The sequence below is a fragment of the Hirundo rustica genome, chromosome 9 (genome assembly GCF_015227805.2).
Source record: "Hirundo rustica isolate bHirRus1 chromosome 9, bHirRus1.pri.v3, whole genome shotgun sequence".
NCBI classification, from domain to species: Eukaryota; Metazoa; Chordata; class Aves; order Passeriformes; family Hirundinidae; genus Hirundo; species Hirundo rustica.
The window spans coordinates 4,775,623-4,800,875 of NC_053458.1; the positions used below are offsets into that span (position 1 = coordinate 4,775,623).

Here is a 25,253-nt window from a genome sequence, read left to right on the forward strand (position 1 = left end):
CTTGAAAATTCAGACTCTTCAGATAAGAGTTGAGGCACAGTGTGAGTGGTTTGGAAGACCTGACAGTACTGATTGTGTGAGATTTATCAAGTATACTTTGCACTTAGTAATTCTATCCATGACACTCTTCTGCCCAAGAGATCCTGAAACATTTTCCAGCAGAAGGGTTCCATCTGTAATTATAAAAGGGGAAAATGAGGATGTTGGCCTTCAAAGAAGTCAGCTTGAACTGGGATTCAGCTGAGCGAATAGGAGGAAGGAAAGACAGAGACAAATTAATTGCGGCTCTTCTAATGTGAAACATTTCCAAATGGAGTCTGTCTTATCGATTTGTTTTTAAGTTTGGTGGTGAATGTGATGCAGAGAGATTCCATCCCGTCAGAGGTGGACTATGAAACACGACAAGGAGTCTATTCCATCTGCCTGCAGCTTGCAAGGTATGTAATTGCTTCTCCTTAAAGTGCTGCTTTCTTGGCTTTTAGCGTGCAGCTTTTAATATTTAAGATGAATTGGGACGTCGAGTTCTGTTTCGTTCCCTCTGCGAGCGCTCAGGTCCGAGCCATGATGGTTTTACTCTGTGAATGCAGGTTCTTGCTGGTTGGCCAGACAATGCCCACGCTGCTGGATGAGGATTTCATTAAGGATGGGGTGGAAGCTCTGTCCTCGCGACCCTTCCGCAACGTGAGCCGCCAGGCGAGCAGGCAGATGTCCATCTGTGGAACCCCTGAGAAGTCCTCCTACCGCCAGCTCTCTGTGTCTGACAGATCCTCCATCAGGGTAGAGGAAATCATCCCAGCTGCCAGAGTTGCCATACAAGTAAGGAAGTGTTGGATGGTTTTGATGTAGCGGTGTCATCTCCAATGACAGCTGTGTAACTCTGAGATTTTTTAATCCATCTGGCTTTTTACAGGATTTTGCCCTGGCTGCATTTAAAAGCCTCTGAAAATCTTTACCAGCAGTCTCTCTGCCAGTCTTGATGTGAATTTTAACATATTCTCATGAATTATTTTGGCACTACAAAGGGAAGCAGTACCCCAAAAGTGCTTACAAGAATTAGATGTACACAGAAGTCTTACTTGTGGTTTATCTTCAGTCACACTCAACTCTTAACATCTCATTCCTGTTAATTTTCTGTGAATTGATAGGAGAAGGTTCCTGCTTGAACTTGTGGCTTTATAATCCGTGATATTTTGAATTAGAAAGAATTGGACAAGTTGTTTTGTTGGGTTTTTTTTTTTTTTCAAATAGCTCATTAAAAATTAAATTTGCTTGTTGGTACTGTGGAGAAAAAGAAAATTTTTTATTTTCAGTGCCTTAAAAAAGATGTTATTTGAAAGCCCATTGAGTCCAGTTGAAAGAAGCTTCATAGTTAATGTGACAAGTATGCTGTGTTAGGTTGTTGGGCAGTGCTTCCCAAATGGATTGAACGATTGAAATCAGCATGCCTGCCTCCAGATAGGTGGCATGGGTATCCATCCTCGTGGGCAATTTGAAAGTTAATTACTTCTCCTAAGATAGCAATACTAATCTCTCATTGGGAACAAAGACTCTTGAATCCTTGTATGGAGAAGAGAGAGGGAAACAGATGTAAATGTCAATTTGACATGATCCAGGAGATACATTCCTCTTATCCCTGTGGTTAACAAAGGTTGTTGGATAGCACAGAAGTGACTGCTGTTTCTTGTTCCTCCAGACCATGGAGGTGAATGATTTCACCTCCACAGTGGCTTGTTTCATGCGCCTCTCGTGGGCTGCTGCTGCAGGACGCCTGGACCTCGTGGGAAGCAGTCAGCCCATCAAAGACAGCAACACTCTCTTTCCTGCTGGGATTAGAAACAGACTTAGCAGCTCAGGTGGGTTAACTGTGTCCCTAAACCAATCTAAAAGCGTTTAGTTTCATCTTAATTGAGCACTTTAGGAGCTTGAAGCTGAACTTGTTGGATGTTCATCCACTTAGGTCTCCTCCAGCTTGGGACATTATACACTGAAATTACAAAAAAAAAATCTGAGCAAATTTATGTACATTCATCAGGCATTCAGAGAAGTTTTTAAATTGCAGAGAACTGACCAAAAGCTGAAAACATCTGAGTAAAATTTAGTGAATTACAGCAGTTGTTCTTTTTTTTTCTTTTTTTCTTAAATGCAGGGAGTAACTGCAGTTCTGGAAGCGAAGGGGAGCCCACGGCGCTGCACGCTGGGATCTGTGTGAGGCAGCAGTCTGTGTCCACCAAAGATGCTCTCATTGCTGGGGAAGCCTTGTCTCTCTTAGTGACCTGCCTTCAGCTGCGTAGTCAGCAGCTAGGTATGGAAGAAAATTGGATTATTCACTATTTGGAGTATAAGCCAGGTGGGAGGAAGCTTTTGGATCAGTCAAGTTAAAAAAAAAAAAAAAATAAATAGAAACTTGTAGCTTTGTTAGCTGAGACTAAAGCTCAAGCTAAAAGCACAACATTTCATTAAAAATTACAGGGATTTTTTTATTTCCAGGACGGAAATAAGGCATGTAGTGCTACGCCTTGGTAAAATATTTTGGGAAAGCTGACTTACTGCCAGAATATAAATATTTGCACTGCCTTTGAAGTCTGTAATTCTGTAAGTGCTGCTGTTTGCATAGCTCCTGTTTAGTACTTGAGTCTTTGTGTACAGAAAGTGTAAACACTGGTGCAGCAAGGCAAGGGAAATGCTCTTATATCACAGTGGCAGCCTCTGGTGAGGGAAGATCAGGAAATAGCCTTTACTTCTTTATTGATGTCCTCTAGGTCCTGTGGTATTTTAATGCAAGACTTACTTAAAATAACTTATTTACTTTAAAATATTATTTTTAATAAGATAGCCTGATACTTTTCTGTTCCAGGATCTTTTTACAATTTGCCTTGTGTTGCTGATTTCATCATTGATATTCTGCTTGGATCACCAAGTGCTGAGGTGAGAGTCTTCCTCTGAAAACTTTCAAAATGCTCCTTCTGAAATGTGTCTGTTTCGATAATTTCATAGGGTCTGAATGTAAAATTGCAAGTATTCCCACAGATTAGTACTTGAATAAATAACCTTTGTATAATTGTTAGTAATTCCAGTATCTGGTGATGGGTTGATAGCAAATGCTGTGTATTACGTTTTCTAGGCTTGTTTCATCATGAGATGCACAGGACTGTGCTGTGATTAGCCTAAAGAAAATAGCCTAATTTTGGTAACACAAATTCTGTAAAACTAGGACTTCAGGGAAAGTTTCCAGTAACTTTGATTTGGGTAAAATTTAATGGATTCTTCTGAACTTGTGAAAATTTCTTCCAAGCGTCAGAACCCTCCTAAAATTCAATATTTTTTGCCTTAAGATTATCTTGGATATTCTAAAATCTATTTTATGCTTACTTCATTGCATCATGTGTCATCTGTTTTGCATTAAGTCATTGCATCATTCCCCTTTATCTATATTTATAATTAGTGTTTATCAGAGGTTTTCACTCAGGCACGAACAGGGTTTGTTAAATTTCTAGACACCCTGGCTGGTGGATGCAGAGCTCCTAGCCTGCTTTGCACCATTGCAGTGTCCACTTTTTCCTGTTGGATTTCTGACATGACAGGAGTGTGGGGATTTTTGCAACCTTTGAGTAACTGCTGGTGTTTGACGATGCCGCCGTTCCAGATTCGTCGCGTTGCCTGTGACCAGTTGTACACCCTTAGCCAGACGGACACATCGGCTCACCCAGATGTGCAAAAGCCAAACCAGTTCCTCCTGAGCGTTGTTCTTGGGGCCCAGCTGCCTCTCTGGTCACCAACCAGCATCATGAGAGGAATCAACCAGAGGTAAGTCACGTGTGTGTTTATAGAGGAAGCAAATCTGACACATTTCGGAATGAGCAGCACTGTGGAAGCTCTGAGGAAAAAGGGATGAGCAAGTGTTGGAAACAGACATCCTGCAATTTCTGGAGGAGTAACTGAGAAGTTAAAGCATGTTGTTGTTTTATTGTCAGCTGATAGCTAACTAGAATTGCTATGAGGTGAGGGAAGAAATGAGATTTAAATATGATTCCTAACTTTCAGAAGTAGCTGTTGGGAAGGAATGCTTTTTTAAAGCTGCAGCATGCAGAAGCACACCTAGATGGTTGTCCTGCTTTGGGTTAGATGGACAGAGCACACAGACTTTAGAGACAACTGGTTAGAGAAAAGTTTATGATTTTAAGTTTACCTTTCTTCTATTTCTATCCATTTCAGACTTTTGTCCCAGTGTACAGAATATTTTGACCTGAGATGTCAGTTACTGGACGACCTGACATGTAAGTATGTGCAAACACCTGATTCAGTCATTCTGATGGCAGCTTCCAAGCTTATCTTCCTTCTGGTGAAAAGAAGGAGAATTCCCTGCAGAAAGGGATTACTGTACCTTGTACTCAGAGTGACCTGCCAGCGTGCTGCCTGTCCTGTGCTAGTGCCTGGCATGTTCTGTTCTTGGCATTGGGTAGCTGCAGGGCAGCCCATTCCTTCTGGAAAGTGAACGAGTTCCTTGGTGGAAGGTTTACTTGATACACATGTGGGCAAAACTAGACCATTACTAAGCTGTTTGAAATTCTTTGTATTTATATTCTGCATTTCCCAAGCTGCTAAGTTTTACTGTGTTCCTTGGGGTTTTTTTTCCCCTCACAGCATCAGAAATGGAGCAGCTGAAGATAAGCCCAGCTGCCATGTTGGAAGATGAGATCACTTGGCTGGACAACTTCGAGCCCAACCGCACGGCCGAATGCGAGACTAGTGAGGCTGATAACATCCTGTTAGCAGGACACTTGAGGCTCATCAAGACTCTCCTTTCACTCTGTGGGGCAGAGAAGGAAATGGTTGGTGAGTATTCCTCTTTAAATTGACTAGACTGGTGTGGATTTTGCATTAACAATGACTGCACTGTGAAGACATCAATAGATGTGATACAGGGCTGTAAGGACTGATTTTGGCAGTACCTTTAATATTTGATAAAACATTTGTTGATGTGGTGCTGTGAACTGTTTTTTTGTTGTTGTGAAACACCTTTTTGGCATTTGCAGTGATCATGTAAGTATTTAACAGTAGATGTGGATTGCTGTGTTTCAGGTTCATCTTTGATTAAGCCATTGTTGGATGATTTCCTGTTCCGAGCATCCCGGATTATTCTGAACAGCCATTCCCCAGCAGGCAGCGCTGCAATCAGTCAGCAAGACTTCCATCCAAAGTAAGAACTCTTTTTGGTTTTTTTTTTTTTTTGATGTTGAGTTTTGTCTTGAATGTCATGAATGCAAATGTTTGTATTAACTCCTACAGACAGTAGGATTTAATATGAGTGGTGGAGCATTTCTCCAGTTTTCTACACTTCCTACATAAATGCCCAAATAGCATTCTATACGTTTTTGTGTGATCCAATATCCTTGCATTTCTGTACTTCAAAGTCTGTGCTTTGTTAGATCAATTATGAACTTCAGGCACAACTGAGTGCTGATTTCATGAGTCCAAAGAATATTCCTTTAGCTCATTACTGCTTGGGAAGTTGGCTAAATTGGAGCATGAGCAAGAAATTAACTTCCCAAACTCCTTGTAAAAGGGAATCTCAAAAGTTCCACTACTTTCTTTTTTCCATCTCCCTACCTATTTTGTAAAACTCTAATACCAGGCGAGTCTCCTTGCACCTGAGAAAGCTGATATAGCCCAGAATAGATCAGCTGGAGAAAAAAGTGGACTTTCTCCTTTCTGTCAGAGCTGCTGTGGCCATACAGTATCTGAAGGATCTGAATCAGCTGTTGTGGAGTTCTGAGCTAATGCAGCTGGATTGTTCGTGTTGCACTGAGTAGCTGGTGTTAGATCAGCCATATCCTCACTGCCTTTCCACAAAGCCAAAAGAAGGTTCCAGTGGAGCATTTAACAACCCCTGAAATGAATGGGACTTGATCCACCTTAGTGTTTTTCTCCAGCTTTGCTCCGTTGCAGTTCATCCCAAGCATGCTCTTTTGTTTGCCTGAAGTAAATAATTTTCTTTGGCCTTCAGAAGAAAGGGCTGCTGTGAATGACCACTGAAAAGAGCTGAGCTGGGAGGGTTTTGTACTAGTCTAAGCTCATCTCTTGCAGCAAGGATTTTGTCTGGTCTAGCTCTTCCCAAGCTTGCCTCCCTGTAACAAAAAGTCATTTTGTCTCCATCAGTTTAACATGATGGAGAGTATCTGTCTCTTTGTCCTCAGACATGCAACCAGTTCTGTGTCTTCTTTAGAGCACCTCCTTTTCCTTGCTACTGCATGTTAGCAAGCATATCCATGTCAATAAGGCAGGCTTGTTTAAAGGAGTGTTCCTTTTCCGCTCTTCTCCTTGAATTCTTCCCCATTCTCCTACCCCAAGAAAGAAAAAAAAAATAGCACTCTGCAGTCCCTCAGGAGTGTTTAATCACTCAAAGTGTTCTTTAGAACATTAATTGTTGCTTGTTCTGAGTAATACAGCTTTCTGGAATTAGAAATAATTGAGTCATCTAGCCAGTAGATCTCAGATGTGGCTTTCTTCCCAGGTGCAGTACAGCAGACAGCAGATTAGCTGCTTATGAAGTGCTGGTAATGCTGGCTGATAGCTCGCCCTCCAATCTCCAGCTTATTACAAAGGAGCTGCTTTCTATGCACCACCAGTGTGACCCTGCCCTCACCAAGGAGTTTGATGTAAGCAAGAAGCCTTTTTTGATTTGTGTTAACATGATTTGGAGTGCTGTGCGTGGCTTGCTTTGTTGCTTCATTCATGAGATTTCCATGGTCTTCAATTTAAAATGAACACAATGCAGCTAAGGGTAAATGCAGATACATTTGATCTTCCTCAGAAGTAGATACTCCAGTGTCTTTGTCTGTTATTATCTGAGTAAGGAAGAAGCATTTCCTAAATTATCACAAATTTTATTGTTTGTTACATTTTAGGCCATTTTCAACAGTGTTGTTTAAGGTGTTAAATATTTAAATGACTGCATACAGTGGTCTTGCAGATTTTCAGAATTTACATTCCTGGTTCTCCATTAAATTGTTCTTAACAGCTCATATACAAGGGGGAGTGGTTTTAAACTGAAAGAGAGTAGTCCTAGGTTACATATTGGGAAGAAATTCTTTCCTGTGAGGGTGGAGAAGCCCTGGCACAGGTTATCCAGAGAAGCTGTGGTTGCCCCATCCCTGGAAGTGTGCCAGCCCAGGTTGGATGAGGCTTGGAGCAACCTGGGCTTGTGAAAGGTGTCCCTGCCCATGACAGAGGATGGAGCTGGATTAAGGTCCCTTCTAACTCAAACCATTCTGTGATTCTACAATATAAAGGTGGTTATAAAAGCTGTAGAATGTTGTTGGAGTCTCACATTTTTTATAAGTTATTAAAACAAAAAAATGTATTTGTCATTCTAGTACCTTCCACCAGTGGACAGTCGCTCCATTTCTGGATTTGTGGGACTGAAGAATGGTGGTGCTACTTGTTACATGAATGCTGTTTTCCAGCAGCTGTATATGCAGCCTGGTCTCCCTGAGGTAATTAGTTCAGCATCCAATAAAGTCCTTCTTTTGGAGTTTCACTTGAACCACTTCATCATTGTAAATAAATTGTAAAATTGTAAAATAAAAAGTCTACTGTGTATGTATAAATATGCACAATAAATACGTACATTTTAAGTTGTAGTGCTGAATGCCTTGACACCTTACAGTAATGATTTTTCCAAAAACCAATTTAATAAGGTTGTTTGTTCCTTTGCAGGCCTTGCTTTCCATTGATGATGATACAGACAATCCTGATGACAATGTGTTCTATCAAGTTCAATCTCTTTTTGGTCATTTGATGGAAAGCAAGCTACAGTATTATGTACCTGAGAACTTTTGGAAGGTATTGCATCTTTTTGTTTAGAATCCATAGCTTTTCTACTTTAAAAGTAATCATTTATTCAGCCTTTTCTCATTGCAGACTTCATAAAGTGAGTTCTAATTCAAAAATTGAAACATGTTAAAATAACAAATTTCTATTAAAAAATTACTTTTCTTAGTAATATATGTATGAAACAACAACCTTTTAACATATATTTTGTATAGATTTTCAAGATGTGGAATAAGGAACTTTATGTTAGAGAGCAACAGGATGCTTATGAGTTCTTCACCAGTCTTATAGATCAAATGGATGAGTACCTCAAGGTAAAAACCTCAGCAATTTCTTTTCTGGTTCATATGCATATCCTTGGTACCTTTTTTCTCTTTTTGCTTTGATCTTTAGAAGAGAAAGCAGAGAGCCATTTGGCTTATTTAATAATCTGCACAATATTCAGGAGTTTAAAATTCCTACTCATTTATTGATCTTCCACCCTGCAATATATCCAACTGATGTCTAACTTTACATCTCCAACAGAAAATAGGAAGAGACCAAATATTTAAGAATACTTTTCAAGGAATCTTCTCTGATCAGAAGATCTGCAAGGACTGCCCTCACAGGTAATGTCACATCAGATACCAAGTCATGTGCTCCCAGAACTATTAAAATATTCAGGTCAAAGTAGTACTGGAGAGTAGAAAAATGCCCCTGTGAGCATCACAGCTTTGGTAGCTGTGGGGTAAATGCAATATTCTTTCCTAAACATGTCCTGCTCCTGCCAGTTGGGTAGGTCCCTAATCTGTTTTTCTTCTTGAATTCAGGTATGAGCGTGAGGAAGCCTTCATGGCTCTCAACCTTGGTGTGACTTCATGTCAAAGCCTGGAAATATCACTGGATCAGTTTGTGAGAGGAGAGGTGCTGGAAGGAAGCAATGCATACTACTGTGAAAAGTGCGAAGAAAAGGTATCAGTGCTTCATTTTTGTGAAAGAAGATTCATGTGCAGTTTGATGTTTTCTAAGCATTACACGGTCATGGAAACCATGCTTAGATGCTGCTCACTCTTGCTGCATTGAAGATAAAAAATTCAGTGCCTGTAACTCAACGTTGTAAACTAAAAATTTAGAGGGAAGGCAGGTTGATAAAGTTTTGTGTAACATATTGAGATGTATCCCGGTCATCCCGTGGACACCCTGCTTCCCGTGGCTGGATTTTCCCTGTGGATCTCTAGAAGGATGCTGCAGATTTCCCTGGGGTATCAGATGGAGGTGATATTCTTGTTTCTTTTCAAGAGAACTACAGTGAAGCGTACCTGCATTAAAGTCTTACCAAGCCTGCTGGTGATTCACCTGATGAGATTTGGCTTTGACTGGGAGAGCGGCCGTTCTATTAAATACGATGAACAAATAAGGGTAAGAAAACTTGTCTTTATGGTGCCTTCCCCAGCCAGGTTGTGTAGTGGATTCTCATTCTTCCCATTTGTTTTTCCTTCTTTTCCCCACATTTTGATGCAGGGATTTGGAGTATGTACACTTACAACACGGTAGTGCTACAGAAAATAAGTTTGTTTGCAACATTCTCAGGGTCCTTTCAAAAAGCAAGGCAAAAAACCTCCTTAGAGAGAATTTATTATTTAACATCTGTGTAATAAGCATAAAAAGTTGAAGTTCCATATTTTCCTTCGGTGTTCCCAACGTGGGGAAGTATTGATACCGTTCTCATAGAATTACAAGAAGCATTTACACACTGCAGTGTCTTGATTAGTCCAAAATATCTCTTCAAACAGTTTCCGTGGATGCTGAACATGGAACCTTACACTGTGTCGGGGATGGCTCGTCAGGACTCGTCCTCAGAAGTGGGGGAAAACGGCAGGAGCACAGACCAGGGAGGAGGAGGCTCCCCGAGGAAGAAAGTTGCCCCTACAGAAAACTACGAGCTGGTCGGTGTGATTGTCCACAGTGGCCAGGCTCATGCAGGGCACTACTACTCCTTCATCAAGGACAGGAGGTAACGGGCAAGAAGGTTCCTGGGGGAGGTTTGGGAGCTGTCTAAAGGCTTCTTGTTCTGGGAAGGTGCATGGAGCCATCCAGAGCTCTACTGGAAGCACTCTTCCCCTTCTAAACACCTGCCATGAGGCGATGACACAGTGATACGGGACATCAGAGAATAAAATCCTCATTACTTCTTATGTGCCTTGTATTGCAGTTTGAGGGCTTCCTGGGACACTGAGCTTCTCATGGTTTTAATCAAGGTTATTTTTTAAAATGCAGCTTTGACATTGATTGAACTAAGCTTTCTCCTCACTGTCAAAACAAATGCGAGTTCAGGCTTGTCACTTCTAGGCTATTCAGGGTGGTTTGCTTTTTTTACTGAGACAATCAACTAACCTTGTTTCTGTTGTGTTTCTGTTCTGTTTTGATCACAGAGGATGTGGAAAAGGAAAGTGGTATAAATTTAATGACACCGTTGTTGAAGAGTTTGATTTGACTGATGAAACCCTGGAATATGAATGTTTTGGTGGAGAGTATAGACCTAAAGTCTATGATCAATGTAAGCAGAAGTACAGACTGGTTTACAGTAGCTTCATATTTCATACTGATTTCAGTAACAGTGGAGCTTAGTCCATTGTAGGTACTTTGAGTTACTTGGACTAATAATAATCCTTCTGAACCATTTTTTCCTTACTGTCTTCCCTTTCCAAGGACAGAGCAGCTTGTGTATGGCCTAATATGAATTGAGCCATATTCACTGGTTTTGAGCACTTTGTAGACTTAATAGCAGAGATTGAAAAGCAAAATGGCACCTTGTTAATATAGGTTAAAAAAAACCCCAACCAAACAGCCCTTATTTTAGGGTAGTGAGAATGACTTCATCAAACACTGTGTGACATCATATTTTCAATGATTTAAGGAATTTATTCCAAGTACATTTCCAGTATTCACCTGTTTCATAATTCGGACAGTTTTAATCACTGACACGGGCTGACGCTTTGACCTGACAAATTTACACTGCTGCAGTGCACATTACTTATACCCCCAGTTTTGCTTCCACATAGGAAGGGGAAAGGTACTAAACCTTCAGGGGCCTTCATGGGCTGCCTTTTTTCCCCCCACAGCAAATCCCTACCCCGACGTGCGCCGGCGCTACTGGAATGCCTACATGCTGTTCTACCAGAGAGTGTCCGACCAGAACTCTCCTGTGCTGCCAAAGAAAAGCAGAGTCAGTGTCGTGCGCCAGGAAGCTGAGGACCTCTCCTTGTAAGTTCCTCTAGCATCCATAAAGGTTTCTCTCATGTTGATAGCTAGACCTCTCTCCACAACTAAGAACTGAGTAATTCCTGTCCAGCAAAGCAATGTTATTCTGGGTTCTGTTATTTTGGGTTGGTTTTTAAGCTGCTTGTTTACTACTACTGTTGCAGCAAGTTCAAGCTGACTGACAGCCTCAAGAAATAGTCAGGCTGTCATCAAAATTGCCTTAAGATCACTCTGGCTGCGCTGCTGTTTTTCACCTAAACTATGGATTCGTTGTAGGATTTCTTTGTTCACCTTCAGCTTGTTTTTGTTTCAGATCTGCTCCCTCTTCACCAGAAATTTCCCCCCAGTCATCACCTCGACCCCACAGGCCCAACAGTGACCGTCTCTCCATCTTGACTAAGCTGGTTCGAAAAGGAGAGAAGAAGGGACTCTTTGTAGAGAAAATGCCCGTGCGGATATATCAGGTAGAGCACCCCCAAAAGTGGCAACTAAATTCCGCTCGTGTAAAATTTCAGCACATAGTGAGAAAAACACAGTAACTTCTAAAGAGAATTGAAGTCATTCCCTTGTAGCAAAACTAGAAAGCAGTTCTGGATTCTGACATGAAGTTACTAACAAGCTGTTTAGTGATACCTCATTGAAAGTTTCGCCGTACCTTCTCGCAAAATTGGCCCCGTCGATTCTCTGCTTTGGAGAAACCGCAGGCAGATGAATCAAACATGAGCTCTGGCAGCAGTCAGCGTGCAGGCAGGGAGAGACAACAGCAGAGAAAGGTGCTTCATTTGGAGTACACTTGAGGAGTAATGGAGATGATGGCAAATTACAGTGATCCTCAAGTTCTTGAGTTCACAAGAATGTAAGAAAGAGGAGGAGCAGTGAAGAGAGCCTGCATCACACACACAGGGAGAATAAACTCTGCAGGCTGTGTCTGGCCCTCCACATGGGCTGTTTCAGAGCATTAAAACAGTCACTTTGGGCATTCTTGTATCTGGGTTTGTATTATTACAATGAACAGAGCTTGGCTCAAATTTATTGAGAGTCTTTCAGCAAAATCTCATTTGACAAAAGAAGGGCTTGGCATTTAAATACCTTATTGTGGCTGCAGCTTGTAATTACACCAGAACTCCTTGTTCTCTGCATCTAAATTTGTTAGACAAGCTTTTCTGGTTTGAGGGGGGTTCTCTTGGCTTGTTTATTAAAAACAAGCAAAAACTAGAGCTTATCTGCAGTTTCCTCCTTTCTTTTCCCTTAATGGCCAAATGATTAAGTCCCTGATCTGTTGTTTTGTAATATCTTTGAAAGAAAATCACTGTTTTTTTATCAGATCTTCTAAGTCTCCTGTATGTATTTTTCCCTCTGCTGAAGTAGTGATAACAGAAGAAAACAGATTGACACTGATTTTTAACACCGCACATTTACATAGAAGATGAAGTTTTAGTTAGAGATGTGTATTTTGACAACTTTTTTTTTTACTTTCATAGATGGTGAGAGATGAAAACTTGAAATTTATGAAGAACAGAGATGTATACAGTAGTGACTACTTCAGTTTTGTTCTGTCATTAGCTTCCCTGAATGCTGTAAGTACCTGGATTCTAATCTTAGAATGTTCAAAGTATGTTGGGTAAAATGGCCACAAAAGCTATTTGTGTCATACCAAGAGGACTGGCAGAGAAGAGTTGACATGATTTTGCTTTGCCACACAAGCTATTCCTTGTCTCCAGTAATTTTTGATGCTGATGATAATATCTGTCTCAAAGCAAGCTGCAGCCTCCTTTTCTAGTACTGGGAGAAACAACATTTTGCCGCAGTAAAATTCATTTTGTAAACCATACCTTTTATAAATGTGCAAACTGAGCTCTAGAGGGACAGAAATCCCTCTCCATATGGAAAGTCCAAAAAGTTGGTGTTAAACTGTATCAGCTTTGAGGTAATTAATTGGCAATAGTTTCTTAATTAAGTTCTTCTAAACAGAGTCATAAACAAACAGCATTTATTTAATTTTTGAAATCCACTGATCTAGTTGGCCTTACAACAAGTTTGCTCCTGTTTTAGCATATTTATTAAGTAGCACAGTCAGCACTGGAGACTGACTTAGCACAGAAAAATGCTGTGGTTTGTTTCTTCCAAGTGAAGCAAATAACTTGAATAGAGCACGTTGATGTGTTTAAGAGACAGCATGTGTGCTGCAGGCATCCTTCTGCTCAGGAGTAAATTTGATATTTCTTTCAGACTAAGGTAAAACACCCCTATTATCCCTGCATGGCAAAGGTGAGCTTACAGCTGGCAGTCCAATTCCTCTTCCAAACCTATCTCCGAACCAAGAAGAAACTCAGGTAAGGCCAACAAGAAACGTGGTTTTATTTTGGGAGCTGTTTTTTCCTCCTGGATTACTGAGAGCTGTCCCTGTTCTGTTGAAGGGCTGACACAGAAGAATGGATTGCCACCATCGATGCACTGCTCTCCAAAAGCATTGATGCTTGTCAGTGGTTGGTTGAGTATTTCGTGGGGCCAGAGGGCCGGGAGCTTGTAAAGTAAGTGCTGGTGATTCTGAGGTGTTTTGTGTCTCATGTGTGGATAAAGCTTCCTCATAACATTTTCTGACCTATACTGATGTATTCCCAAAGAGTTGATTGTGCACATTCTTTAGACAGGCACTTTGAGTAATTTATTTCTAGTGTTTTCTCTGTGCAGCTTTCTGAGAATGTTGAAAATCAAATTAGCGCAGTGGAGGGGGATGCAGGTGATGAATTCAGTGAAGGGACTTGGAGTGGGTTTAGGTTTGTGTGGTCAGCCCTGCAAGTGGTGGGAAAGGAGAACATGGTGAAAGTGCTGGGGGTGAGGGGGGTTAAATATTTACCTGACAAAGGTCTCAGGTAAACTGGAAAGATTTTCTTCTTGCCAAGCCAAGGATCAGCTAATAGGTGCTTTGAAAACAGATTATTGGAGATCTGACACGCTGACAGGAGTGTGTCAGTGTAAAGAAAATTTATCTTCTAATTTGCATTGAAAAACTGCATCCTATAAGAGCTTTTAGAGCTTTTTATTTATTATTTAAATGAATAAATTTATTAATAGAGCTATTATAGACCTTACCACGAGCTGTAGTATGTGAACGTAAATTAAAGCTTACCCACAAAAGTACAATACAAAATGTATCTGGACTATTAAAATAATAAACACCAAACACCACATTTTATCATAGCAGCTGTGTGTACATGTTTCCAGCTCTCTTTGAAGCTCCACCTTTTCTCTTCCAGGACTTTCCTCCTGGAATGCAGCGTGAGGGAGGTGCGAGTTGCTGTGGCCACAATCCTTGAGAAAACCCTCGACAGTGCCTTGCTTTATCAGGAGAAGGTCAGTGAGTGTCACCTCCTCTCCAAACATCCCTTTGCTTGGCTCTCCCTGGTGGCTCTTGCCCTGTGTGAGCTGATCCTGGCTGTAGCTCTTCATTTCTGGAGTAGGTTAATGCTCATCTCCTCCTGCCCAGGAGGTATTTGAAACACTTTGGGGTTTTTAAGCAGTTGGCAGCTCTTTACATTCAAAATCTTCCTTTTTTTTTTCCACAGTTAAAAACTCTGCATCAGTTGCTGGAGGTGCTACTTGCTCTACTGGATAAAGACGTACCTGAAAACTGTAAAAACTGTGCTCAGTACTTTTTGCTATTCAATAACTTTGTTCAGAAGGTAAGAAAACATTGTTTTCTCGTGGCTATTTAAATTTTAAATGACAGTAATAAAGCAGCTAGCGATCCTTATTCGTAGAAAGGTTTGCAGCACAGTGAAACTCAGAGCTTTTATTAGAAGTAATTGAGTTTCTTTTGATTTGTTTTTTTAGATAAGTGGCCTTGAATTATGGATTAGGATAAATTCACACTAAAATGTACCAGCAAAGTACACCAATGGAAGGTGTCCTTTCTGTCCAAGTTTTGGGTGTCTGTTTTGAAGGGTTATATGGGGTTCTTAAAAAAACTTATGTATAAATATCAAAAAAAAAAAATCAAGCATTCAGGATTTGTATTCTATGGAGAGCAGAATAACTGACTGCATTTACTATTTCTATTTCTCTATTCTTTCTGCCTTCTTTTTTCCCTTGTAAGACACTTTTTGTGCACCTGCTGATTCTGCTCTGGTTTGTGTAATGTGCTGTGTAGAATGAGACAGCTCTTTAGCAGTTTATCTTATTGATCTCTGTCGGGGTGTTACGGGGGTTTTAGAGTGGAAAAACGCAGATTTTAGCCCGTGCATTTTACTTTTGTTCTCTAGAGCGCTGATTCTCCACCTGCACAGGAAGGTAATTTGTTGGTTTTGTTTTCACAGCAGGGAATAAGGGCTAGCAGTCTTCTCCTCAGACACTCTGCCCTGAGGCACATGGTCAACTTTCTCCTTGGCCCCAACCGGCAGAGCAATCAGGTACAGTCGTGTGGTGCTGTACTGGGGCCACCCCTACTTTTTTTAATGATGTTTAAATGATGAAGAAATACTTTTCACATGGTAGAACAGAGAAATCCTTCAATTATTCTCTAAACCTTGTGCAAGTGTGAGCCCACTTGTGTGTAGTCAGCGTGGAAATAACTGTTTTGGCAGAAATGAGCATGATGTTTTTGATAATAATAAAATTTTTTACCCACTCCAAAGCGGTTAGACCATGGTGGTGGGCTGTAAGAACGTTATTTTGGTTTAACAAAGTGGATTAAATAAACCAAAGCTAATTAAATCTGTCTTTGGCTCAAGCAGAACCGCAGGTGGAGTTCGGCACAGGCACGGGAGTTTGGATATCTTCACAACACTGTAGCACTACTTGTCTTGCACTCTGACGTCTCCTCACAAAGAAATGTTGGTAAGAATTGTGGTTTTGTCTTTTGGTGACTTGACATTTCAGTTACATTGATTGAGAGTAACTTAATATTGGTGAGGAAAATACAGGAATTTTGAATTTAAGGCAGAAATGGTTAATACAAGTGTGATTACTTCTGATTTTGCTGTAAAATATATTTTGCTGTAAATGTATGATGTAAAAAGGGCTGTGGCAAACAGATAGCATTTTGGGGGGTTGGAAATCTTGATCCTATCAGTTTTGTACCTTCTTCCCTTCCCCATGTGCCTGAAAGGTCTTTCCTGATGTGAGTGAACTGAGCTGTGCTGTTGGCTGAACAGACTCACAGGCTGTATTTTATTTAGACTTGTGCTGTCTTTTGCTAATCTAAAGGGGAGTGTTTAGACTAAACTACTGAATACCAAACGATTAAACACCCTCCTGGTTACTTCTTACAAGAGGCAGAAATATCCAAATAAAGATAATAAAGGAATAATAAGTTAAAATCTTCAGTTTCCTGAAGGAGGAATTTGATGTTCTCTTTTAAAATAACAATTTCTGTCTGAGGTAGAAAGCAGTCAAAAATCAGAAGTTAACAGGAGAACTGTAAATATTCTAGATAAGATGATTGGGCAAGATTGGGAGTAAAACTATAGCTCAAAGTACTGCTAATCTGTGGACACTTTGCTTTGACCTTCTTGCATTTCTTTTGTCTGCTGTCACTAAAACAAGCTACACTTCGGTGTGCAAGAGATTTGTTACTTGGGAGTGGTAGCACACAAACTACAAACTAGCTGAGATGGGTGTCCTGAGGGATTTCATGGTGCCAAATGAGCAGCAGTGTCTTCAAGGTGTGTTAGAACAAACTAATCTATGAGTGGATTGTTTTTGTATTTGCTATTATAGCTCCTGGTCTCTTTAAGCAGCGTCCACCTCTCAGCATCACCGCTTCAGGGCCGCTTCTGGCACTCCATGAAGAGGTGGAAGCCTTGCTGTTCCTTTCTGAGGGAAAACCCTACTTAATGGAGGTATCTGTTCTAAATTCTGCTCTGCTTGGACCTAAAAACTTACCTGATGTATTCCTTTGACATATCCTTTCATGAAAAACACAGAATAGTCAAAAGCAGTGGCTATTTTGAGCCTAAACAAGAAGGCATCTTTGGTTTCTTGACTTCTTCATATTCTAGTATATCCCTAAGCTTTGGGGCCTGGTTTTATGCATGATCTGGTTTTATGCACATTTTGCAAGGGCCTGTGCAGCTTTTTACCATGTCAAATGGTGAAAGTTAGCATAGTTAGCAGGTGCTAACTTGAGTTGATCTGACTTAAGGGATGATGCTTGACCTGGCCCTTGGAGGTGTGGCCATCAGGAGCTGAAGGAGTGCTGTGAGGGAAGAGATTCAGCCTCCTGGGCCGTGCAGGCACCAGGGAAAAGAGCTGCATCCTTCCTGGGAGGGACAAGCTCTGTGTTAGACTTGTTTTCTTGGAAGACAGCTGTGTGCGGCGTGCGAAGGGTGTGCTCTGCCCGCAGGTGATGCACGCGCTGCGGGAGCTCACGGGGTCGCTGTCGGTGCTCATCGAGATGGTGGTGTACTGCTGCTTCTGCAACGAGCACTTCTCCTTCACTGTGCTGCACTTCATCAAGGTACACACAAAGCCAGGACAAGCCTGTCCCATCAGGGGTTCTCACAGGTTTTGGTCATCCTGTGCGTTACAACAGCGCCGCAGAACGATCGGTTCAGTGCGGTGGATTTGGAGGGGGTATTGAAGTTTAGGTTTTCTTAGGCCTTCGCTGTTTAAATTAATAAATTTTCAAAAATCTGTAAAGCTGCCTTGAAATTCTTTGTTTCGTCAGCGTATTTTGTTTCTTACATGCAGACTCAGCTGGAGACTGCTCCTCCTCATGAATTGAAGAACATATTCCAGTTGCTCCATGAGATCCTGGTAGGTGAAGGGTAAAGGCTTGTACAGGATGGATTTTGGATTGATGTGTAACAAAAAAAGTCGGGACTGCATTGGTAATTTCAACATCCACACATATTTTATTCCTTCAGTTTGAAGGTTTATTCCTTCTTAAATTTCTTTGATAATCCAGTGAAACTTCACAGTGAAACTTCACAGTCTTCCTTGGTTTGTGTGTGGGGATGAGTAAAACCATTCCACAGAATAGATACAGCATCACACACAACACCTAAGTCGATATTTTTCTTTCCTGACAGGTTATTGAAGACCCATTACAAGTAGAGCGCATCAAATTTGCCTTTGAAACTGAAAATGGATTAATAGGCAAGTAAGCCAGTGGGTGAACACTCCTGTCTCCTACTGACCCTGATGGTGGTGGCGGTTCACTCCATCTCCTGGTTCCTAATCCTCCTAAACTCTTCTGCTTCTCAGAGAAAAAAACTTGACACATTTGATTTAGCCACTGTCACTCCAAAAATGCTCTAAGAAAATCCAAAATAAGCCCTGGAATGTTATAGTGACAGCAAACTAGAAAGGAATTGAACTGGGAAAGAGAGCTAACTTATTTAAATAAGGGGCAGATCAGGGTGTACATGTAATGAGGGGGGGAAAAAAAAGTACCTTTGATTACCATAACAGAGGAACTGTTTGAATCCTGTAACCTTAAAAATTAATTTTTATTTCTTACATATCTCAAGGATCTGCCGGTCTTTTTGTTTTGCCAGCATCCTAATTACCATAAAAAGAACCTGGCTCAGCACAGCAGGATGCTCGCCCTGCTAACTGCAGTAGAGCCTCACAGTAGGGCAGGTGGCTCCCACCTGTTGCTGCTCATACAAAGTGTTGTCTCTCCATTAGATACAAAACTTTACTGAAAGGAAGTGACTGAAGCGTTCAAAAGCAACAGAAAATAATCCCAGAAGTAGTGAGAGCTTATTTCCTGTGCATCAGGAGGAGCAGCTTTGGTGTGTAAATGAAATGTGGGGTAACACAGAGAGCCCCTCTGATGGGTTAGTGCAGCTTGAGCAGCTCTTTCATGGCTGCTTGGATGAAGGGCTGCTTCAGATTGTGGCTTTTGCCTTCAGTTACTTTGGACTCTGATTTAGTGAGATGGAATATTTAGCTTTGTTCTTTATTTCTCTCATCAGTGCTCCCCTGTTTAGTAATTTCCATGTATGGCTGATGGCAGAGAAGGGAATATGCAGCAGTGTAAGAGAATAGCTAAGTGATTATTTTAATTTCTGGATAAATTGGTCCCAGTTGGACCAATTCTGTGCTGTAACTTGGGCAATACATGACCTTTTTTTCCTCTGCAGAGGAGAAGTGCAAGTGTTCAATTGGATTTTTATGTTGAAGGCTTCGAGAGCTGCCCTGAGGTTTGGGGGTGAAAGCTGTAGTTTTACCTTGAAGTTTGCTCACAACAGCATTGAACAGCATCCCTCACATTGACAGGCTTTAATCCAGGACAGGGAAATCAGCAAATAATTAGTTTTGGTGGTCCTTAATAGGATGCTTGTGCATAATTTGTAGTACAGCAGTGCTGTAATTTTAATCATCTGCTCTGCTTCAACAGTATTAAAACTGGCAATTTGCAATTCCCAAATGATTTTTTGCCAGCTTTGGAGGTTTCACTACAGTGTTCTTTGCTGACTGCTATGGACAGAACAACTTTTGAGTAGCAAATCTGATTGGGGCAGCTCCGTGGAAGTCTTTGTGCCTCTTCACAGTCAAAGAATTTTGTTTAAGAGGTGGGAATTCATGGTTTAGAAAACTTCTGGGTAGGAATAGCCTGGGGTTTTGCCCGAGTCTCCTATGGAACAGTTTCATGGCTGTTGAGTTCTGCTATGCTTGTTTATGTGAAGAAGCTTTAAACATTCCTCTGGCTTTGCAAACTTTGATCCAGGTGGAAGCTGGTGATCTGGTTCATTTATGGGGGTTTCAGACCTTTTTTTTTTTTTCCTTCAGACAAATGTAACCATAGTGATTATCTAACATAGAATGGATTATAGGGGAAGAATGACTGCATTAGGGCTGTTTAAAATTCAGGTACTGCATTTGAAAGATCAAAGTGAAAATGCAGCAGTTCTATTTTTAATCCAGTAGAGTTGTGGAAGTACTCAAGACTGCCGGCATTTACAGCAGCGTGCTTAACTCAAATACTCATGCTAACATCTGTAGAAACAAAACCTAGCTTAAAATTTTAGCTTCACCTCTGTTTCCAGACTGGCTGGTACATGGAAATCTGGACTGTGGTTTCTAATCCATGTGTTCCTCCCCACAGCCTTGATGCACCACAGCAACCACGTGGACAGCAGCCGTTGCTACCAGTGTGTCAAGTTCCTGGTTACTCTGGCTCAGAAGTGAGTGGTGAAGGTTTCTGGGTTTAACCTCTGCCTTAGGTCCCTCTGTGACTGCTATAAAACCTGGTTTTGATCAGTTGTATCCTTTGTTACTGGTGCAAGGTCTTGGTACACGTGGCAGCATGAAGTGAAATCTTTACTGGTTGGTGGCTGAAGGGATTTCTCGGGTAAGGAATGGGAATTGCTGTTTATAAAGAAAAAGGCCGTTCTGCAGAGCAGGAGTCTGACGTTAACACCAGATAAACACGGGGAAACTCTTCCAAGATTTTTGAAATACTATGATTCCTAAATTCTCTTTGTTTAGAACTTAGCATATGTCCTGCTAAAGCATGATTCTGAAATATGTGATCCTGTGGGGTAGACTGCTTTGAGTAAATTTTACTAGGCATTATTGCTCTTGCTAATTCAATAAACAACAGGGCTGTAGAGTTTTAAGTCAGTTTGCAGTGACACCAGTGCACACAGAGGGCAGCAGTGCAAAGAGAGAGGAGTCTTTGTGTATTTTTTTTTTTTTTTTGTGTTTGCCAGAATGCCTTGTTCCTGACTAATGAATATAATTTCAATTCCCAAGGTGCCCTACTGCAAAAGATTACTTCAAGGAGAATTCTCACCACTGGAGCTGGGCTGTGCAGTGGCTCCAGAAAAAGGTAATTTGGCTGTAACACAGAAATTGTCACTTGTTTACAACAATAATCATGGATGGATAATCTCCATCCTCTGCATGGCTCTCTGAGATGGCTCTAAAGATAAAATACAAGCTACTTCATTTTTTACAAGGACTACTTGGATACAGCTATATCTGGTGCAACGCCAGAACTTCAGTAGCCCCGCCACGTGTTTCAGGCATAAATGCATTTACAGTGAATAAAACCAAGTGTGAATGGTCGCAGTGATTATTCTTTGCTGCGTGGGAAGCTTTCAGTGCCACTGTATTCACGTTGGGTGGCTTCAGGTTTTTCAAAAAAGCAGTTTTCCACTGCCTGTGTGTTGATGCAGGAGGTTGTTTAAATGATTGGATTCCTTACAGAATCATCACAGCTTTGCACAAAGCACAGCTGTTGACTGATACAGCTTTTCCTCCCACACGTGTAGTTGTTTGTTCTTCCCTCTAAATTCGGCGTAGTTTGGCCAACGTATCTTTCACAAATATCCAAGGACACTTTGGAAATTTGGAGCTCAGCAGAAGCTGGTTGCTGGTTTTCAGCTGAGGCACAATAACCTTTGTGGCTGCATTTAAAGTGCCTGTGCCCCAGATCTCCAGCTCGCTGCCAGAGGATTCAGGGAGCTTGTTCCAGTCTTAGTTCACCCACCATCACAAGTGGTTGAGGCTTTACACAAGTAAAAATCAAATGGCAAATTTATGGCTTTCTTGGCTTTTTTTATGCAGATGTCTGAACATTACTGGGCTCCCCAGAGTAACGTGTCCAATGAAACATCCACTGCAAAAACCTTCCAGCGCACTATTTCAGCACAGGTAGGTGTCAGTCCTGGCAGAGGATGTTAAAATTGCTTACTTCTTTTCTTGGAAGCATCCTTGGGTTTGGCAACTTTAGTCACTGTCCCTGGAAGTGTTCAAAATATATGTGGATGCAGCACTTGAGGCCATGGTTTAGTGATGAACACGGTGGTGCTGCTGGTTTGGCAGCTGGACTTGATGGTCTTTAAGAGGTGTTTTCCAATGATTTCTGTGATTTTTCAGTGCACTTCAGGCTGTTTTTCCTTTAGAAGCTCAGACCCTGTGGTTGTTCCTGGAAAAAAATTAACCTTTGAGGGATATTAGTGAATATTTCACAATTACCTGTGGTGACTCGGCGTTTCACTACAGCAGCTATTATTGTTTTAAAACAACAATAATAAAACAGTAAAAAATTTAAAAAATAATAATTGTGATATGAAGAGATCACCGTGACCCACCCCTGACACTCTCTTGGACTGTTTCCAACTCAGGACACTCTGGCCTATGCCACAGCCCTGCTGAATGAGAAGGATCAGTCTGGAAGCAGCAATGGGTCAGAGAGCAGCCCTGCCAACGAGAACGGAGAGAGGCACCTGCAGCAGGTAAAAGAAGAGCAAATTTACCCTCTGGTGTGTGGCTCTGTGGGGCAGCTGACCCCCGGGGCTCGGCTCAGAACCGTCACTGACCATACACACAACAACTGTGCGTCTTACAAAAGTAACCGTGTCCTTCTCTCCCCGTCCCTTGTGTGTTTGAAAGGGCTCAGAGTCTCCTATGATGATTGGGGAGCCTAAAAGTGACCTTGATGACGTTGACCCTTAGAGGAGATCCCTGTGAACGCAAGAACCAACCCAAACATTCGATGCCTGGTACCTGCTGGAACTGGAGTCGTGTTGCTTTTGCCATTGGAAGTCTGGGGGAGCGGTGGCTTTACAGGACCAGGGGAGATGCTGGAGGAGGTTGTTTCCCTGAAAGATAAAAGCATTTTTTTAGCCACTTCAGAAGGCTTCAGATCAACAAATGCTCTAGAAAACTGCATCTTCACCTGCAGTAGCTTGTGACAGTCCAAAACACCGAAACAGAGTTTGTCGAGAAGATTTTATCAAATACACAAAACGCTAGTGGTTGAATTTTTATGTGAACATTAAATGAGTGAATGTAAAACTGTTGCTTTTCTGTGATGCTGCAAAAAAAAAAGAAATCTTTTGGTTTTTATACAGGAAAAAAAAAAAAAAGAAACAGACTGCCCTTATGTATGGAGGGCAAATTTTTAATCTTTCTGATAATATTGAATAGGAATATTCAAATTTCTGTAAAGATGTGTGATGACTTACATTTCATTGTAAAATATTAGTTAAAGAATGGGTTTACATAAGGACTTCTGTATTTAATATGTCTCCCTGCTAAGTTGTAAAGCTCTTGATGAGAAAGATCAGCAGGATTGCTCTGTAAGAAGAGTGATTCCTTACAGAATGATTTGGTAAAGGAGCTCTGGAATGAGTTATCTTTCCCAGTTCTCTTCCAAAAAATCCCTTCAGACAACTGGGAAGGGCAGTAAATGAAAAGCTTTGTTCTCTAGGTATGCAAGCATTTATCATTCAAGGATGTTGGTGAACTAAAAAAAAAGTTAATGAGTAGTTTAAAAGGAAAAAGCACTTTAAGAAGGAATTCTGTTGCAGTTTTACTCATTAAATTTTTTTAACCTTTGGAGACATATTGAATAAAATGTAGTCTCAATCATGGATCTGTAATCACTTGCTTATGCTTTGAAATTACTGAGAAAGTTGGTATTGGTTGTATATGATGAATAATTCCTTGGGTGAGCTGGGAACACTGTTGTGCAGATTTTATAGCAATTTTAACACGGGGAAAGAAAGAATTGGCTTTGTTTGTATTTTCACTTGACCAGGCAACATTTAAAATATCACAGTTCTTTTAATTTGCTCACAAATAACTGGAAACCAGTTGGGATGATTTGAGCACAGTTTTGTTTTCTATGTCAAGTGCAGTTCAGTGATTTCTGGCTCTGGATTCAAGCTTCTTTTGTGCCAACTAACTTCATCTTTTGTACATTTTGTGTTTGTCACATTTTCTGCACTGCTTTTTGCCTTTATTTATGGATTCTGCCTTACTTTAAAAAAAAATTATATAAACGAACGTGCACAGAAACGGGGGGGACATCTTAAGGAGTGCCTGGGTACCTCCAGAACAGACAAATTTGCCAAGTTAAAGGCACAACCAGCCAAAAAGTGCCTTTTTTGTTGTTGTTGTTTTGGTTTGTTTCTTTTCACACGCTGCTGCCAAAACACGGGGCAGCGGCCAGCTTTTCACTGTTGCGCGCTAATATTGGAAGTAACCAGTCATTTCACTGTCAGAAGTAACCACGGGGTGTGATGTCAGCTGTACAGCTTTATAACTTATTGCGGGGTAGGGGAGCAGGGGGGCACCCAAGGGAGTCTCTCGCTTCCCTTTTCCGAGCGACGTCTTCACCGACGCAGGGCAGAGCGAGCGTTGTACAAACGTTTGTGATGTCGCGCCGGGGCGTTTCCAACGTGACGCGTTTTAAATGCGGTTTTGAGCGAATCGTCTCTTACCGACGCCCCCTCCCTCCCTTCCCCCAAGCAACGGGTCACGAATCTTCCCAAGGAGTCAGTACACGGCGGTGATGGTGACGGGAGAAAGCTGGTCGTGCTCCTGGGGGTTGGCGCCACTTGTCACTTCAGGCTCCTGTTATTTCCTATGGAAACGACATCCTGGCCAGCCGCAGGCCCAGGGAAGCGCTGGGAATCGTGTCGGGATGGCTCGTCACCACTGTACACTTGAAACCAATACAAACTTTTTCACGGTTCTGCTCACGCTTGTACAAAGTCAGTGGTTATAATTTGCAATAAGATGATGCTTGGTCACTTATTTTTTTTTGGTTTTGTTTCCAGCTGCTGTCATTTGAACCTGCTGAAGATTATTTTTTTGGAAAATAGAGTTCAACAGGAAAAAAAAAAAGAAAAAAAAAAAAAAACAAAACTAGTTTTTGTGTAAATTGTGATGCATTTCTATGTTGTAATTTTTACAGCCAATCTTTTTGGATGAAAATGTTTTTATACAGCTTACAAAATGTTCAGTGAGGAGCAACCACAGCCTGCCTGTGAGCACTCGGGGAGATATTGTCCGATTAATGCGTAGACGTTTGGCACTGGAAAAATAGGCAGTCTTGATGAACAGTCTTGGGATTCCTGGTCAATGGAATAAAGTTATTCCTTTCACAGAAAACTAGTGTAATCTTTAGACTGTGCACACACTGTCTTGTTGATCCTCTTACTCTGAACCTCCTTGGGCCAGCCCTGCAGATGCTGAGCTCCTCAGGGGTGCCCTGATTGCTGTTTTGGCTCCTGTCCAGAGTCAGTGGAAGCAGCTGAGTGGCCTTGGAGCTGCCCTGCTGTCTGTCCTTATGCCGCAGCACGGGCAGGGGCACTGTCACAGCTGCAGCTCTGTGCAGCTCCTCCTGACCTCAGCACTGTGATTTACCCCGGCCAGGCTCACAGTGGCGGGTGAGAGCAGATTTTGCGTGTCAGATCCACGATTTGTGGGCGAGCTGG

General features: G+C 41.5%; 1 protein-coding gene across 3 annotated transcripts in view; it reads left to right on the plus strand.

Moving 5' to 3' along the window:
- The window catches only part of USP24 (ubiquitin specific peptidase 24), a 61,597-nt gene extending 36,670 nt beyond the window's left edge, over positions 1–24,927 (plus strand). For all 3 annotated transcript variants that reach the window (XM_040073655.1, XM_040073657.1, XM_040073656.2), the window contains exons 32-67: positions 342–437; positions 588–816; positions 1,694–1,853; positions 2,147–2,302; positions 2,855–2,925; positions 3,644–3,804; positions 4,213–4,274; positions 4,642–4,833; positions 5,080–5,197; positions 6,512–6,656; positions 7,374–7,493; positions 7,717–7,842; positions 8,046–8,144; positions 8,356–8,438; positions 8,640–8,781; positions 9,109–9,228; positions 9,603–9,823; positions 10,242–10,366; positions 10,932–11,073; positions 11,384–11,534; positions 12,552–12,647; positions 13,300–13,403; positions 13,488–13,601; positions 14,328–14,424; positions 14,637–14,753; positions 15,387–15,479; positions 15,804–15,906; positions 16,789–16,910; positions 17,414–17,527; positions 17,761–17,826; positions 18,102–18,168; positions 20,126–20,204; positions 20,776–20,851; positions 21,592–21,678; positions 22,152–22,262; positions 22,420–24,927. In XM_040073655.1, the coding sequence (XP_039929589.1) occupies positions 342–437; positions 588–816; positions 1,694–1,853; positions 2,147–2,302; positions 2,855–2,925; positions 3,644–3,804; positions 4,213–4,274; positions 4,642–4,833; positions 5,080–5,197; positions 6,512–6,656; positions 7,374–7,493; positions 7,717–7,842; positions 8,046–8,144; positions 8,356–8,438; positions 8,640–8,781; positions 9,109–9,228; positions 9,603–9,823; positions 10,242–10,366; positions 10,932–11,073; positions 11,384–11,534; positions 12,552–12,647; positions 13,300–13,403; positions 13,488–13,601; positions 14,328–14,424; positions 14,637–14,753; positions 15,387–15,479; positions 15,804–15,906; positions 16,789–16,910; positions 17,414–17,527; positions 17,761–17,826; positions 18,102–18,168; positions 20,126–20,204; positions 20,776–20,851; positions 21,592–21,678; positions 22,152–22,262; positions 22,420–22,482 (4,228 nt within the window). In that variant the 3' untranslated portion in view covers positions 22,483–24,927. The remainder of the gene's footprint in view (positions 1–341; positions 438–587; positions 817–1,693; positions 1,854–2,146; positions 2,303–2,854; positions 2,926–3,643; positions 3,805–4,212; positions 4,275–4,641; positions 4,834–5,079; positions 5,198–6,511; positions 6,657–7,373; positions 7,494–7,716; positions 7,843–8,045; positions 8,145–8,355; positions 8,439–8,639; positions 8,782–9,108; positions 9,229–9,602; positions 9,824–10,241; positions 10,367–10,931; positions 11,074–11,383; positions 11,535–12,551; positions 12,648–13,299; positions 13,404–13,487; positions 13,602–14,327; positions 14,425–14,636; positions 14,754–15,386; positions 15,480–15,803; positions 15,907–16,788; positions 16,911–17,413; positions 17,528–17,760; positions 17,827–18,101; positions 18,169–20,125; positions 20,205–20,775; positions 20,852–21,591; positions 21,679–22,151; positions 22,263–22,419) is intronic.
- Positions 24,928–25,253: the final 326 nt, after the last annotated feature.